This window comes from Lupinus angustifolius, chromosome LG03, assembly GCF_001865875.1.
Source record: "Lupinus angustifolius cultivar Tanjil chromosome LG03, LupAngTanjil_v1.0, whole genome shotgun sequence".
Taxonomy (NCBI): domain Eukaryota; kingdom Viridiplantae; phylum Streptophyta; class Magnoliopsida; order Fabales; family Fabaceae; genus Lupinus; species Lupinus angustifolius.
In genome coordinates this window covers 770,573-785,133 of record NC_032011.1, presented here as the reverse complement: position 1 = coordinate 785,133, position 14,561 = coordinate 770,573, and the positions used below count along the sequence as shown (strand labels likewise).

Here is a 14,561-nt window from a genome sequence, read left to right as displayed (position 1 = left end):
GAAACTAAGTACTTCATCCTAGTACTACTTCCACAGGTAACCGAGAATAGATACATGAAACATACCTCAAATTATTTATGTAATAATCATCCCTCCACACAATTCCACTAGTCCACTTCACACATACCAGAATATACTCTCATCTACATTAAGATTTTAATACACGTTGATGAGTAAGATTTTAATACACAATCTGTTGAAAGTGAAGCCCTAAGCATTATAAAGCAAGATATGTATACTCCACTTGCTATTATTGCAACTACAACAACTTAAGAATAACAAATTCAAACTGTTACAAATGTCCTTCCTATCCAACAAATATCTTACGCGCTATCACTTGCACCACAAACAATCCAGCAAAACAGGGAAGGGGTAAAAATATAAGAAAACTAAAAACCCTCACCCAAATGATATAAAATCTCGCTTAAAGGACAATCACTTTGTGCAGAAAGAATCCCTAAAAAATTCCCAACATAACCCACAAATCCCTGCTCTAACAAGTAACAAGTACAAGCTCACCCTCACCCTCACCCACGCTTAATTCCGCCAGCCCTTGCATCATGATTTAGTTTATCCACCCCACACTAGCTTGAGGGACCACATGAGTGGGTTAGGCTATGTAGATAAGGTTTATAAGTATGTAATAAACACTGCCATGAATCAATCATCTTTGTATTGTCATAGAAGAGCAGCAAGCATTGCCCCAGGATCTGTCAATGCTGCCGGATTACTAGCCGGTTGAGCCAAGGGAGGTGGGCCAGGAGGTGCTTGAGTTGGTGCATGGGTCACTGTTGGGATGACTATTAATTGTTCCTTAATGAATTCCTTCAACCTGCAAATCAATATCAAAATTACCTGTAAAAGATGTAGCTGCCAAAATAGATTTTTTCATCAACCAATTATATGCATAATCGCGATTAAAACAGAATAGTTCTATGTTCAAATACGTTTGATGAAAAGCAAATTTTAAGATACGTTGTTTCATCTGGATAGGTAAAAAAGTAGCTTTTATATTAATTAGTGTAAATTGCAAAAGAAAATAAAAAGGTATGAAGTATTTTGTATAGACAAGGAAGGGGTAGGATAGGAAAAATGTGTTTCGTTTCAAAATAATCTAACTTTTAAATAAGCTTAAAACTTCTAGCTTCTGTGAATAGTTTTTTCCCATCACAAGTTTTTTTTCTTCATAATTTAATCAACTTTACCAAACATATCAAATTGTACCCGAAAAAATTTATACAGAATTAATCGGTAGAGTAGGAAACTACATCACATACTCAAATGTTAGTGTTGGGTCCCCTGAAGCAACTGTCATTCGCAGCTGGGTTCTGTCTGCTGGATCTGTTTCAATTCTTATCTGCATTATCATTTACATGAAATTCAATTAATAAACATAACAAGTACCAATGTTATCATCTAAATTCAATCATGAATGACTTGCAGATAAACCTAACATAGTTTAACTTTGACAATCAATTAAAAACAAGGCCCCTCCAAGTATCCAAGGCTTCTCCAGGAGAGAAAAATGCCCTATACTGTCTTTTTGTCTAAAAGTGGAGGTTCTTTAAGAAAAAACAATATAGACAATAACAGAAAATGATCGTTATGATCTTGAAAAGCAGATGGAAAGTTCTGCCTTCATTTCCACTCCATTTTATATCAGATTATTAAAGAATAAATGACTATTTGCAGGGACTGGAATGCATGATATGCAGTTTCACATATATACTTACTAAACAGAGCATTGCCCTTGTACTTTCTGAAAAGAATGTTGTGCTCGCAACAAGATTGTTTGGATTAGGATCCTAAAGCAGAAACAAGTTAAAAAATTAATAGATGTTAATGAATTTCAAAGAAAATATATAAGAAAAGGGGAAGTAAATTAGAGGGATTTTCAATATCATACAAGCCCAGGAGAAACTGTCAAATGGAAACTATTGAATAAGTTTGCCATTTCAAGCACTGGAAGTGGTTTAACACCTCTAACCTGAAATACCAACGAAAAAGATGAACCACTGCATGACCATAATAACAAGCTAAAGAAGGAGCACACAAACTTCACTTTGTACTTAATGCAGAATACATACCACTTCTTGAAGCTTCAAAGGTGGTCCAGTAAGTGATCTCCATTGAGGGAAAAACTCCTCGGCAGATACAGGTATAGGCTGAAGAAATTTATTTAGGATGGCAGGAAGTCGAAGTTTGACATTGACCTATGGAATGACAGATGAATATACATGAATTAAGGTTTTATGACTGTTGTATATGTCAAATGCAGCAAAAATCCTCCATTTAACTTCACATCTTTAAATTTAAGTACCATGTCGTTACCAAACTTGTAGGAGAAGTCAACAACAGCAACATCCCTGCTTGGGCGGAGATTAATGACTTCAAGTGGGCATTGCACCTATCAAACCAAAAGAGGGCAAATGTAAAGAAAACTAACAACTTGAGAGCAATAGACAACAAAAACAATGGTTTCTTACCTGTGCCCGTGGAGGTATAGTTTCTGGTACTAGTGAGAGCTCCATCTTTAAATGGGTTGGAGGCAATATTATAGCTTGAACAGAGACAAGAGGTGAAGTATTCTTGTTCCCCAAGAAAAGAACAAGATGCCCATGATGAGCTCTCCATTCTGCTTTAATGCCAATCTGTGCAAATATATAGATATATAAAAGAAACTAAGAACATTGGCTTGAACCCAACTTAAAGTATCACAAATAGAGGTCTTTGCAAATAAATTGCATGTATGCATGATCAAGATTCAAATAAAAATACTAGAGAACATGGAAAAGAATGACAAAAAAACCTGAATATAAGGATCCTCATATAGTACGCCACTATCCTTTACACACAAAGCATGAAATCTTTCAGCCGTATTTCCAATTGGCTGCACATACAAAGGGAGCAAGTTATCTTCCAGTGCACACAAATTGTTAATAGTAATATTTTTCTAATGTTGAACAATCAAGAACGGAGTCTAGTAAAAATGTGATGTGCAACTTGATCTATCATAAACTTGTAATGACTGAAATAAAGAAATAGTTTGGGTGTAATATCTTGTATCCATTAAAAATCCTAATTGAAAGAAAGAAATATATGTTATAAATTTATGGCACAGATTACTTGGATCTCCATATAAGTCTGTAACACATTGGGTAAAGCAAAAGACTTCACAATTTATTTTGGTACTCAAATCAACGCACGTACCTGCACAGCATTGGCCTGCTCTCCTGCAGGTACTAAGGCTGTGGCATCAACTACAGTATCTTCCAATCCCGAAGTTGTGCTACGCTGAGGGTGGACACTGCTACTGGGAGGTCCTTCAATAGCCAATGGACCCAAGAGATCACTAAGGAGATCTTCAGAGGGAGGGACTGAATCTTCTTTATTCAAAGTCCCATTTTCCTGATATAATCTTTGATCTGCTAAACTATTATCCTGTTTAGAAACAAGATCAGCGTCAAACTAAGAAGTGTTAAATGAAAGCATTTTCGGTTTAAAAGGGATGGTACTGCTAACCATCTAATGTTGAACAAAATGACATTGTAAAAAAATTCACAAAAAGAAGTATATGTGGGGGAAGGGACTAACCACTTTACTGCTCGTGCTGGGAAGCTTTACAGGACTAAGATGGCTGACTGTCGGAGTTCCATTTCCATAAGATTGATCTGTTACAGCCAAAGCATTTGATGCTTGAGATTGCTGTTGGGCTCGCAACTTTATGGCACTTTGTTCCGCGGTATCAACCTCAGTATCTTCAGCCTTTCTTATCAATGCAGACTGAATTTGAAGTAGAGTATTAATACATGCATTTTATAAAATTGATTACCTAAGGGATCAAACAAATTTCAAATAAGTTACCTGTCGTTCAGGGAATTTTGGCATTTCAGCTAATATATCCATTAGGTCTGCACCTTTTCTACACAATGTAAAATATTCAACAGCTCGTTGCTGTATTTCAACTTCAATTGAACTTTCATATCTGAAGATGAGAAAATGGGTTAGAAAACCTACAGCATCATGAAAAACCAGAGTAACCCATAATAAATAAGCTGAACACTGCACAGATAGATAAAGCTCACTTTTTAAATATTGCCCATATCTGATTTTGTAGTTCAGGATCTGGTGGTTGAGTGTGCATCAGAATTTTAGCATATGTCGACAGAAGAATAGAAATAGTAGAAGTCCTGAAAATAAAGGGTGTTTGTAAGATGTCCAGTCTAAATGGATGCCGACTATAAATAAATTGAGAAGTAAAGTGTGACTCCACTTACGATACAGTAGGAAGTTTCTCGTGTATAATGTTAAATATTTCCTTTGGGCTGCACCCAGGTCGTCTTGCTAGAAGGTGCCCAAACTCTCCAAGTATATATGCACTGACCTGTTGAAGTATATAGAGATGAGAAACAAATATAAACGATAATTGACAAAGACTAGACTTTGTATCATCTCAAAGTGATTTTATCAGGTAGTAAATTACTTGGTAAACAGTGAATGAACCAATATACATAAAAAATCTTTTATTACCAGAAAGAAATACTTATGACATTCCTCATACTTCATAACAGATTATGATAGTTCAGCTTGAATGGGTACCCTTAGAAATAAAAAAGTTTTTATTTTTGGTTCTAATATGAAATATTGATGTCATTTATGCATTCAATAGTTTAGAGACCACTATCGGTGAGTATTTATTTAACAGCTAAATATTCCCATGGCATGTAATAGCACTCAGACGAAAACAGAATAGTAGTTAAAAGTACACAAACCTTAACCATTGTCTCATGTATGGCAGGTTTGTCAAGATACTCTCGTGCTTTTGCTGCGGCATAAGGCTGATCAAAGACAACTTTCCCTGTGAATAGTCGAATAGAAAGCAGTAATATAATCACTACTCACTAAAAGCTTCAAACTCACCTGTAGATCTTCATTGTTTGTAACAAACTGCACCACACGAAACCAGATGTCATCGCTAACAAAATCTCCAGCTTTGTCAATTAATTGAAGAATCACGTCAACATACCTGTAAAAAATGAGTGGCTAGATATCAATATTCATGCAATAAAAGGGTGGCTCGGTCTATGAGACTCCTAAGCATCAATATAATTCTTATATGTTTTTGGTAGGAGCTATTGCATTACCATGAAAGATCTGGTGCAAACTTCTCAGCTAGAATAGCTGCTTTAAGTGACAACTCCTCGCGCATTGCAAACTCTGCTGTGCTGAGATACTACAAAACAGTTGCAGACTAATCATTTTTGGTTTACATGTAATAGCTGGTCCTTTTTCTTTCTAATGTTATTTAGTTGTCTAGCAATGGAAGGAGAAAGGGCATACAATAAGATTTCCATATTACATAAATTAGTCTGGACCTATTTCCATACCTGCAGTAGTTCTTCAACTATATCCTTTGCATTTGAAATATCACACATGCCATAAAGTAAATCTAGAGCACGCCTCCGAATACTGTGTATAAACCAATGCAGTTAGAAATTCTTGACTTAACAAAAACTGACATTGAGAACAAAGGAATAAGCTGTGTCAAACTAGCAATATAATGCACTTCAAAATAAATCATATATAAATTAGTTTAGTACATAACCTCAACTTTCTCTTCTAAATCATATTTTTGCACACAAAAAAACAAAAATATTTATAACATGCATATTTAAAAAGACAGGAGAACAAAAGCTAAAAACCAAGATAAAGAAAATCCACATGTCTCTCCATCTTGGATCTTAAGTCAGATTAAATTGTTTAGTTAAGGACCACTGTGCAACTCAAAATTATACAAATAAAATAGTAGTTATATCAAATGGTCAGATAATTCACATATGCTTTAATTTGACTTGATTAAAATTTCTGCATAGATATCCAGAAATAATGATATTCTGCATAGTTTATCCATGATGTAAATACATAAGATAACACATTTAACCTGATGTCAGGATCCTTCAATGAGGTAATAATCTGAGCTTGATGTCGTTTAATGATATCTTGCACATCTGTAACCATCAACATTCTAGTCATATTCTCCTGCATGTCATAGCATAGATGTTACGAACTGTAATATACATTACAACAACAATAATGACCAACCCATCTAAATTTAAACTATGATATAATGAGATCTACCACAGACAATTGGTCGTGCAATCTGTGCCCACCCCCAAGACAAATTTTTTAAAGATAAACAGAAATACAGATAAATCAATTCTTCCCCCAACTTACCAAGCCAAGGTATCGAATGTTTGGTTCACGGACAGCAATAAATTTTCCAAGAAGAGCCGCGCATTGAGACATCATCTCTTTCTCAGCGTCAAGATGCATCACCTGATATCGGAAATTAGAATAGAAAGTTAAATAAAACACATCATCATGATTCATGAGTTACAAAAAACAGGTTACTGAATTCATTGTACACATCTTTATATGAAAAGTCACATCAATAGCAGCAAGAACAGGTTACTAAACAACCAAATGCACATGTAGCCATCCCTATGTGGTTATGTGTGCCAGCAGATGTATTCATAGATAGAAACAAAGACAATCAAGCATGCGAGATAGAGGAAAAAGGGGATTGACAAATAAAATACTAAGAAATAACAACTCATCCCGCTAACTGTCTCTTTGATGTCCGACGTGCGATTATTTCACTTATTGTGTGCTTTTATGTATGAAGAATGGTGTAGAAGATAGTCCCACATCGACATGACAGTACTCTTATCTCCAAATAGTACATACAGTATTTAAGCCACATGGTAATGTACATGAATAGGTGCATAAGTGCACCTATTTAAGCAGCTAACTACGCAAATGTAAATGTTTAAATATGTAATGAATGTGAATCGTTTAGCATTATTAATTATATCATCATGGGCAATAGAACCAAGAAATCCAGAAGACCATAGTATAATGTCAAGGCATGTTCTTCTAGTGTTTCAAACTAATAATCAATGGGTTAACAATTACACACACGATGTCATCTGTAATGAGATCATAAAGCATGATGAAATCTGTTTGTTTTCATACATATAGTGGTGTCTGATGAGCATACCAGAGCTAGGGATTCAAAAAGAACAGCATGCGATGCATTGTTTTTGTTCACATTTTTCACAACATCAGTGCCCATCAGTATCCTTTGTAAAACCTGAAATGATTAACTCGAGGATCACTAATATTCGATAACTAAATAAATAAAACATTGATGTGTTAATGCGATATGACACACCTCAAATAACGATCTTCTGGTATTTGGATCTTCAATGGTAGGAAAATATTGAAGAGCCCTCATTGTTTTGACCTACATTAAGCAAAAATTGTTAAGCATCAATGCAGGCGAACTTTCTAGATGAGATAGTAACATTTAGTTTGATATTTGAAAGTTTTCAATAAAGCCAAAGCTGTAAGAATAGCACTAGAAAATCTTTCTAAAACCAAAGCAACGCAGAGATCAATTGAATGAAAAGAAAAATTTACAAACCTGAAGCCAGGGAGATGGGATACCGTAGTAAGTGTATTCTGGAGGGATATCTTGGTTCCTAGCAAGACGCTCCAAAATTTTAACACACTTAGGAAGACAACTCCAGTATGCCTCATGGTGGTTTGATACTAACGCAACAAGAAGACTCATAGAAGATGTCAACACACCAAGGTCTCGCTCATCCAAAAGTTGTGCCATCCGATCCGCCCTTAAAAATAAGGTAAAAGGGACTGATAAGATACATTTTAAGGAAAGCAATAAAAGCCAAGTGTATTACCAGCAAAGTCAAATTCGGATTTACCATCCATCTACATTGACAACATCAGGATTTTTCCTATACAAGCGCAGCAAACATAATGCAGCTTTTTTTCTCACAAGTGGTCTGCAGCTGCTAGATATCTAGATCACAAAATGCAATTAACATCAATATTTTCCAATCATGACACCTATTTAACAATAATGGATGATTCCTTACCAGCAACTTCTGTACATCAGGTGCTAAAGACTCGGCAAATTCTCTCCCCCCTATATTTCCAACCTACAAAAAAGAAGGCGTAACATGGTGGCTGTGCCTAATAGGGTGGAAAGGTGATAGAGTTAAAAAAGCACAGTCAATAACATAATATGATATCAACAAACAGAAAAGCATCCAAACAATCAGATATGCAAAAGAAATTCAAATAAAGAGTCCCGCTAATGTAGCACACACCTATTAACTGTGCTGCTAAAGGGGATAAAAATATTGAAAATGAGAAAATAAAAAATACAATAAAACTAACTGTGCTCTAGGAATCCTAACACCAGACAGTTTAGGGTATTGTCAACTGTACAATTTAATGTTTTATTTTACTATGAATGTTATTCTCGACTAGTTAATTCATACTACAAGTTAATGTGAAACAGTCAAATATTTAAGTCTTTTCTCCTTTTTTCTAATATTGATGCCTTTCTTCAAGGAGGTTATACTCTTTTTGGCACCTTTTGCGTAAAGGCGCTGAAATAAAGAAAAAAGGAGAAGGAAGAATAATGTGTAAGCTAAAAGTGAGACCCTTGAATTCACACATTTTGGACCTGTATTGGCAAAAAAAGGAACCATAAAATGTGGACATTTGTGACCTGGAGGTCACGGGTTCAAATCTTGAAAACATCCTCTTCGTTTGAGAGAGGAAGGTTGTACACATCAACCCTCCCTATAACCCATCAGGTCGGAGCTTCATGCATTGAGCCGTCTTTAGGAGGGTGAGCCTCAGCATAATGGTAAGATTGTTTGCCTTATAATCTGGAGGTCACAGGATCAAATCCTAGAAACAGTCTATTCACTTGCAAGTGTAAGACTACATACATCTACCCTCCCTAAATCCTATTAGAAGGAGTCTCATGCACTGGACCGCCCTTATAAGTGATATATTTATTGCAAGTCCACATATTACCAATATAAAAGCTTTTTTGTGCCACACGCAACAACAGAGGATGGCATACAAAAGAGAAACATTATCCACACACACCAAAACCTTTTCTATGACTTCTCATTATTACAATAAGATACCAAGAGAAGCGTGGTAATAAAATTAATTGTGTGATGATTAATAGGAAGAGAAAGCCTTTGAAACGTCAGTTTTTCCATTACCATACCATTGTCAATGCTAAGCACTGGAAGGTTTCATTGCGACCAATAATATCATTGCGCACGGTATTTATTGCCAACCTGAGAAAGTCGTGATTCTCATGAAGCAAACTCGACGTTACAATGTACCCAACCTGCAGTTATTCATGGCAATGTTAGAATTCCACCTTTACCGTCTAAACATTTTCTCGGTAAACAAGTAAAATAACTTAAATGGCACTTCACTAGAATAGAAAAGAGTAAATACAGTTACCAAACATTACAAAAATGGTGTCATAAAAGGGGAGAATATTTACCTGCTTTTCTGGGTACTTTGGAGCAGATATAAGAGACACAGCTTCCATGTGACCAAAATCCACATCGTAGCCAAGCATATATATGTATAGCATCTTCCAAACATATTTCTTTTTCTCATATGGAGTCAATGCCTAAGGACAAAACCAAAAGGTTAAAAAATTAAACACATGCACTAATATGACAATGAATTTGTTTTAATTAAGAGAAAGTAACATAGAATTCAAGCTGAATGAATGAAATGACAGGGTGTTTCAGGTGTCATGTGTGATAGAAAGGTGTTATTCAAGCTTAAGAGGAGATTTTACCGCATAACTATAAGACCCACAATGTTATATGACTGAATGTTGGGTGGTAAAATGCCAACATGAGATTAAACTCCATGTAGCAGAGATGAAAATGTTGTGTTGGATGAGTGAACATACTAGACAAGATAAGATTATAAATGAATATATTAGAGAGAAAGATGGATTAACTCCTAGTATAGAAAAAATGGTAGAATCACATCTTATGTGGTTTGTACATATGTGGAGGAGACCATTAAAAAGCCAAAAGAATATATCAATTAAGGTCAGTCCAATTTCTAAAGAAAGTAGGAGAAGAGAAGAAAATGTGAAACAATTACGAAAGATTTAGAGATCAATATTTTGTCGATGAACATGATTTATGATAGAACATTATAACGTCGTTCCGTTCAGGTAGCCAAAATTTGGTAAAAGATGAGCAATTTTTTATATTTGCCATGGAAAAAAATTAATAATAATAATAAAGAAACACGTAAGCGAGATTAATTGGAAATGCTTAAGAATTTTTGTAAACACTGTTGGTAGTCAGTGAAAGCCCAACAGTTTCCACAGTTATCTGCAATTCTGCATGCCTAACAAAGAAACACAGCTAAGAAGCCAGAGGGCAGTGCACCAAAGGGATGACAAAAGAGTAACCCTATCCCATACAGCGTCTAGAGTCGAAAAGGGGCATTTCAATATTCCTCTAGTTTTCCTTTCCAACCATACACCATAAAACAGAAGAAACAGACGGAGCACTGCTATAGAACTTTTGCTTCTTTACATGACCCTAAACCTCTAAACTTAGTACAGATAAAACGAAGAAAATCCACAGGGCAGATCCAAGACTCATCAAAAATCCAAAACAACCTAATCGAAAGAAAGAAGATGCAGAATATCTAATATATCATTGATCATAAATCAAATTCTCCCCACTCATATAATGATACGAAGTCATGTGCAGTGGCGACAGACCTAGACTATCTTCATAGCTTCACCAGGAAAATCGTTTAATCACATTTTAAAAACACAAAAACTCATAAAATATTAGTTATGTTACGATCTCACAAAAATTAACTAACATTCAACATAGAGCTATTAAATCAACGGATGCCTTCATTCTAGATTAACTTGAATTATGCAACCAAATGAACACAACACAATACGTGCATAGAATAATCGAATAACAAAATAACTTAACCAAACCCTATCATACTCATTTGAAATTGCTAAACCAGAAATTGATGAAAAAATTGTTAAATATGAAACCCTAACCTTTTCATTTTTGAAGCGAGTTCTAATATTACCGAGCTCCTTATCAACACGGAGCCTCTCTTGTTCTTTATTCTGGCAATTTCGAATATCGCTTATGAAAACGGAGAGACCTCTCATCCCTGACATCGCCATAAACCACGATCTTCTCTTCTCTTCTCTTCGGATCCGATTCCGATATACTTGTTACTTTGTGATTCGAATTCAGCTACAATTCAAACCGATGCATGAGATGAAATGCAACTTCTACACGATTTCACAGAGAAACAACAACTCACTCTGTTACGGTATGTTTGGTTCTGATCTAGAGCGAGAAACAGTTGAAGAGAGAGAAAGTGTGTACATCGATTAACCAGAATAAAGTTTTATACGTTCATTAACCAGAATAACTAATATTACTCATTATTATATTAATTTTATAATTTTATTCATAATACAATGCATATTTTGTTCTTATTATTACCGTGTGTTGAGTGGGCTTCTTGTTTGTCTCTCGAATGATTAAAATGTTTTTTATATATTTATTGTAATTTTATATTATATATTTTTTTATATTGCATCTCTATAATGTTCAATTTAATGCCACTGAGATGCTTAATAGTTTGTTGACAATATATGATTATATAGTGTTTTTGTAAAATTAAAAAATGTTAAAGATAGAAGTTTAAAATCTATAGGTTGTTAGTGTAAAGTTTTTTATACTGTTGGTACATCATTTATTATTAATTTGTATTATTTTTGCTTGTCAATATATGCGTAATAAACGATTTGTTATAAGAATATTTATATTATCAATGTATACATATTAAATCCTAAATATAAAAGAGGAACCTGCAAATTATTTCATAATTGTAATTACACCATGTTGTTTTGTTTTTATATATAATATATAGAATTATTAATATGAGGATGGATCCATTTGCACTTCAGTTAAGTTGCACTAGTTATACTCAATTTCAGGCATTTTCTCAAATCTAACGGATAGAATATATCAATTAAGGTCAGTCCAATTTCTAAAGAAAGTAGGAGAAGAGAAGAAAATGTGAAACAATTACGAAAGATTTAGAGATCAATATTTTGTCGATGAACATGATTTATGATAGAACATTATAACGTCGTTCCGTTCAGGTAGCCAAAATTTGGTAAAAGATGAGCAATTTTTTATATTTGCCATGGAAAAAAATTAATAATAATAATAAAGAAACACGTAAGCGAGATTAATTGGAAATGCTTAAGAATTTTTGTAAACACTGTTGGTAGTCAGTGAAAGCCCAACAGTTTCCACAGTTATCTGCAATTCTGCATGCCTAACAAAGAAACACAGCTAAGAAGCCAGAGGGCAGTGCACCAAAGGGATGACAAAAGAGTAACCCTATCCCATACAGCGTCTAGAGTCGAAAAGGGGCATTTCAATATTCCTCTAGTTTTCCTTTCCAACCATACACCATAAAACAGAAGAAACAGACGGAGCACTGCTATAGAACTTTTGCTTCTTTACATGACCCTAAACCTCTAAACTTAGTACAGATAAAACGAAGAAAATCCACAGGGCAGATCCAAGACTCATCAAAAATCCAAAACAACCTAATCGAAAGAAAGAAGATGCAGAATATCTAATATATCATTGATCATAAATCAAATTCTCCCCACTCATATAATGATACGAAGTCATGTGCAGTGGCGACAGACCTAGACTATCTTCATAGCTTCACCAGGAAAATCGTTTAATCACATTTTAAAAACACAAAAACTCATAAAATATTAGTTATGTTACGATCTCACAAAAATTAACTAACATTCAACATAGAGCTATTAAATCAACGGATGCCTTCATTCTAGATTAACTTGAATTATGCAACCAAATGAACACAACACAATACGTGCATAGAATAATCGAATAACAAAATAACTTAACCAAACCCTATCATACTCATTTGAAATTGCTAAACCAGAAATTGATGAAAAAATTGTTAAATATGAAACCCTAACCTTTTCATTTTTGAAGCGAGTTCTAATATTACCGAGCTCCTTATCAACACGGAGCCTCTCTTGTTCTTTATTCTGGCAATTTCGAATATCGCTTATGAAAACGGAGAGACCTCTCATCCCTGACATCGCCATAAACCACGATCTTCTCTTCTCTTCTCTTCGGATCCGATTCCGATATACTTGTTACTTTGTGATTCGAATTCAGCTACAATTCAAACCGATGCATGAGATGAAATGCAACTTCTACACGATTTCACAGAGAAACAACAACTCACTCTGTTACGGTATGTTTGGTTCTGATCTAGAGCGAGAAACAGTTGAAGAGAGAGAAAGTGTGTACATCGATTAACCAGAATAAAGTTTTATACGTTCATTAACCAGAATAACTAATATTACTCATTATTATATTAATTTTATAATTTTATTCATAATACAATGCATATTTTGTTCTTATTATTACCGTGTGTTGAGTGGGCTTCTTGTTTGTCTCTCGAATGATTAAAATGTTTTTTATATATTTATTGTAATTTTATATTATATATTTTTTTATATTGCATCTCTATAATGTTCAATTTAATGCCACTGAGATGCTTAATAGTTTGTTGACAATATATGATTATATAGTGTTTTTGTAAAATTAAAAAATGTTAAAGATAGAAGTTTAAAATCTATAGGTTGTTAGTGTAAAGTTTTTTATACTGTTGGTACATCATTTATTATTAATTTGTATTATTTTTGCTTGTCAATATATGCGTAATAAACGATTTGTTATAAGAATATTTATATTATCAATGTATACATATTAAATCCTAAATATAAAAGAGGAACCTGCAAATTATTTCATAATTGTAATTACACCATGTTGTTTTGTTTTTATATATAATATATAGAATTATTAATATGAGGATGGATCCATTTGCACTTCAGTTAAGTTGCACTAGTTATACTCAATTTCAGGCATTTTCTCAAATCTAACGGATCAAATGAGTGAAACTTAAAAATTATTTAAGATTTCTCTTTTTCTCTCTTATTACTTATTTAAAACTTATTTGGTCTGTTAAATTTAAGAAAATGAATGTTTGAGATTGAATGTAACTCAACTTAAGTGTAAACAAATTTCTCCTCAGTTGATATACATTGAGATGTGTTCAAGTCAAGCATACCTTGGACGAGTCAAAGTCCTATATTTACATCTTCTAGACCCTAGATTAGTTTAATTTAAACTTCAGATAACTAGTAATTAAAAGTTTTATTAAAATTAAAAGGTTGTCCTTGTATAAGTTGTTTATGTTTGAAAATTTGATAAGTAAAGGTGCTATGAAAAAAAGCTTTTAAAATTTAAACCATTGTCTTTTAAAAACTAATAAGAAATATTAATAAGTCCTAAGGATATTTGTAAGAAGTTGAAAATATAAAATACAGTCATACATTTTAGTATTACATTTCTAATATATTTTTAATTTTGAAATTCCCTAATAGAATGTCTTTAAAATGATACGACCAAAAATAAAATTTCATTATAAGTTATACGTGCTGCTAAATAGTATTAACTATTTTTTAAATATAACTAGTACATTATTCCACATTCATTTGTATTAATAGTTTCACCGCT

At 33.7% G+C, this 14,561-nt stretch overlaps 1 protein-coding gene across 2 annotated transcripts; it reads right to left on the bottom strand.

Moving 5' to 3' along the window:
* LOC109342769 (AP-2 complex subunit alpha-1-like) lies at positions 197-13,316 on the bottom strand. 2 transcript variants are annotated; one of them, XM_019580756.1, is made up of 27 exons: positions 12,950-13,316; positions 9,407-9,538; positions 9,119-9,244; positions 7,962-8,024; positions 7,788-7,885; positions 7,487-7,694; positions 7,235-7,306; positions 7,061-7,153; positions 6,235-6,336; positions 5,942-6,039; positions 5,388-5,469; positions 5,145-5,233; positions 4,921-5,026; positions 4,773-4,838; positions 4,278-4,384; positions 4,086-4,190; positions 3,865-3,985; positions 3,595-3,783; positions 3,211-3,441; positions 2,810-2,890; positions 2,487-2,651; positions 2,321-2,407; positions 2,088-2,213; positions 1,907-1,987; positions 1,734-1,805; positions 1,278-1,357; positions 197-832 (listed from the first exon to the last, which is right to left on the bottom strand). In XM_019580756.1, the coding sequence occupies exons 1-27, from the start codon at positions 13,079-13,081 to the stop codon at positions 679-681; spliced, it is 3,066 nt and encodes a 1,021-aa protein (XP_019436301.1). In that variant the 5' UTR covers positions 13,082-13,316; the 3' UTR covers positions 197-678. The 2 variants fall into 2 exon arrangements, with proteins under 2 accessions (XP_019436301.1, XP_019436300.1); XM_019580755.1 differs by lacking the exon at positions 12,950-13,316 and adding an exon at positions 10,964-11,330.

What these genes read in the sequence shown, in the direction of transcription:
- LOC109342769 (XM_019580756.1), bottom strand. Translation starts at nt 13,081, where the DNA reads ATGGCGATGTCAGGGATGAGAGGTCTCTCCGTTTTCATAAGCGATATT. An exon ending in AGTGCTTAGCATTGACAATG is followed by an intron (nt 8,025 to 9,118) that starts GTATGGTAATGG and finishes TCTTTTTTGTAG; the next exon opens with GTTGGAAATATAGGGGGGAG. An exon ending in CTGATGTACAGAAGTTGCTG is followed by an intron (nt 7,886 to 7,961) that starts GTAAGGAATCAT and finishes TTTGTGATCTAG; the next exon opens with ATATCTAGCAGCTGCAGACC.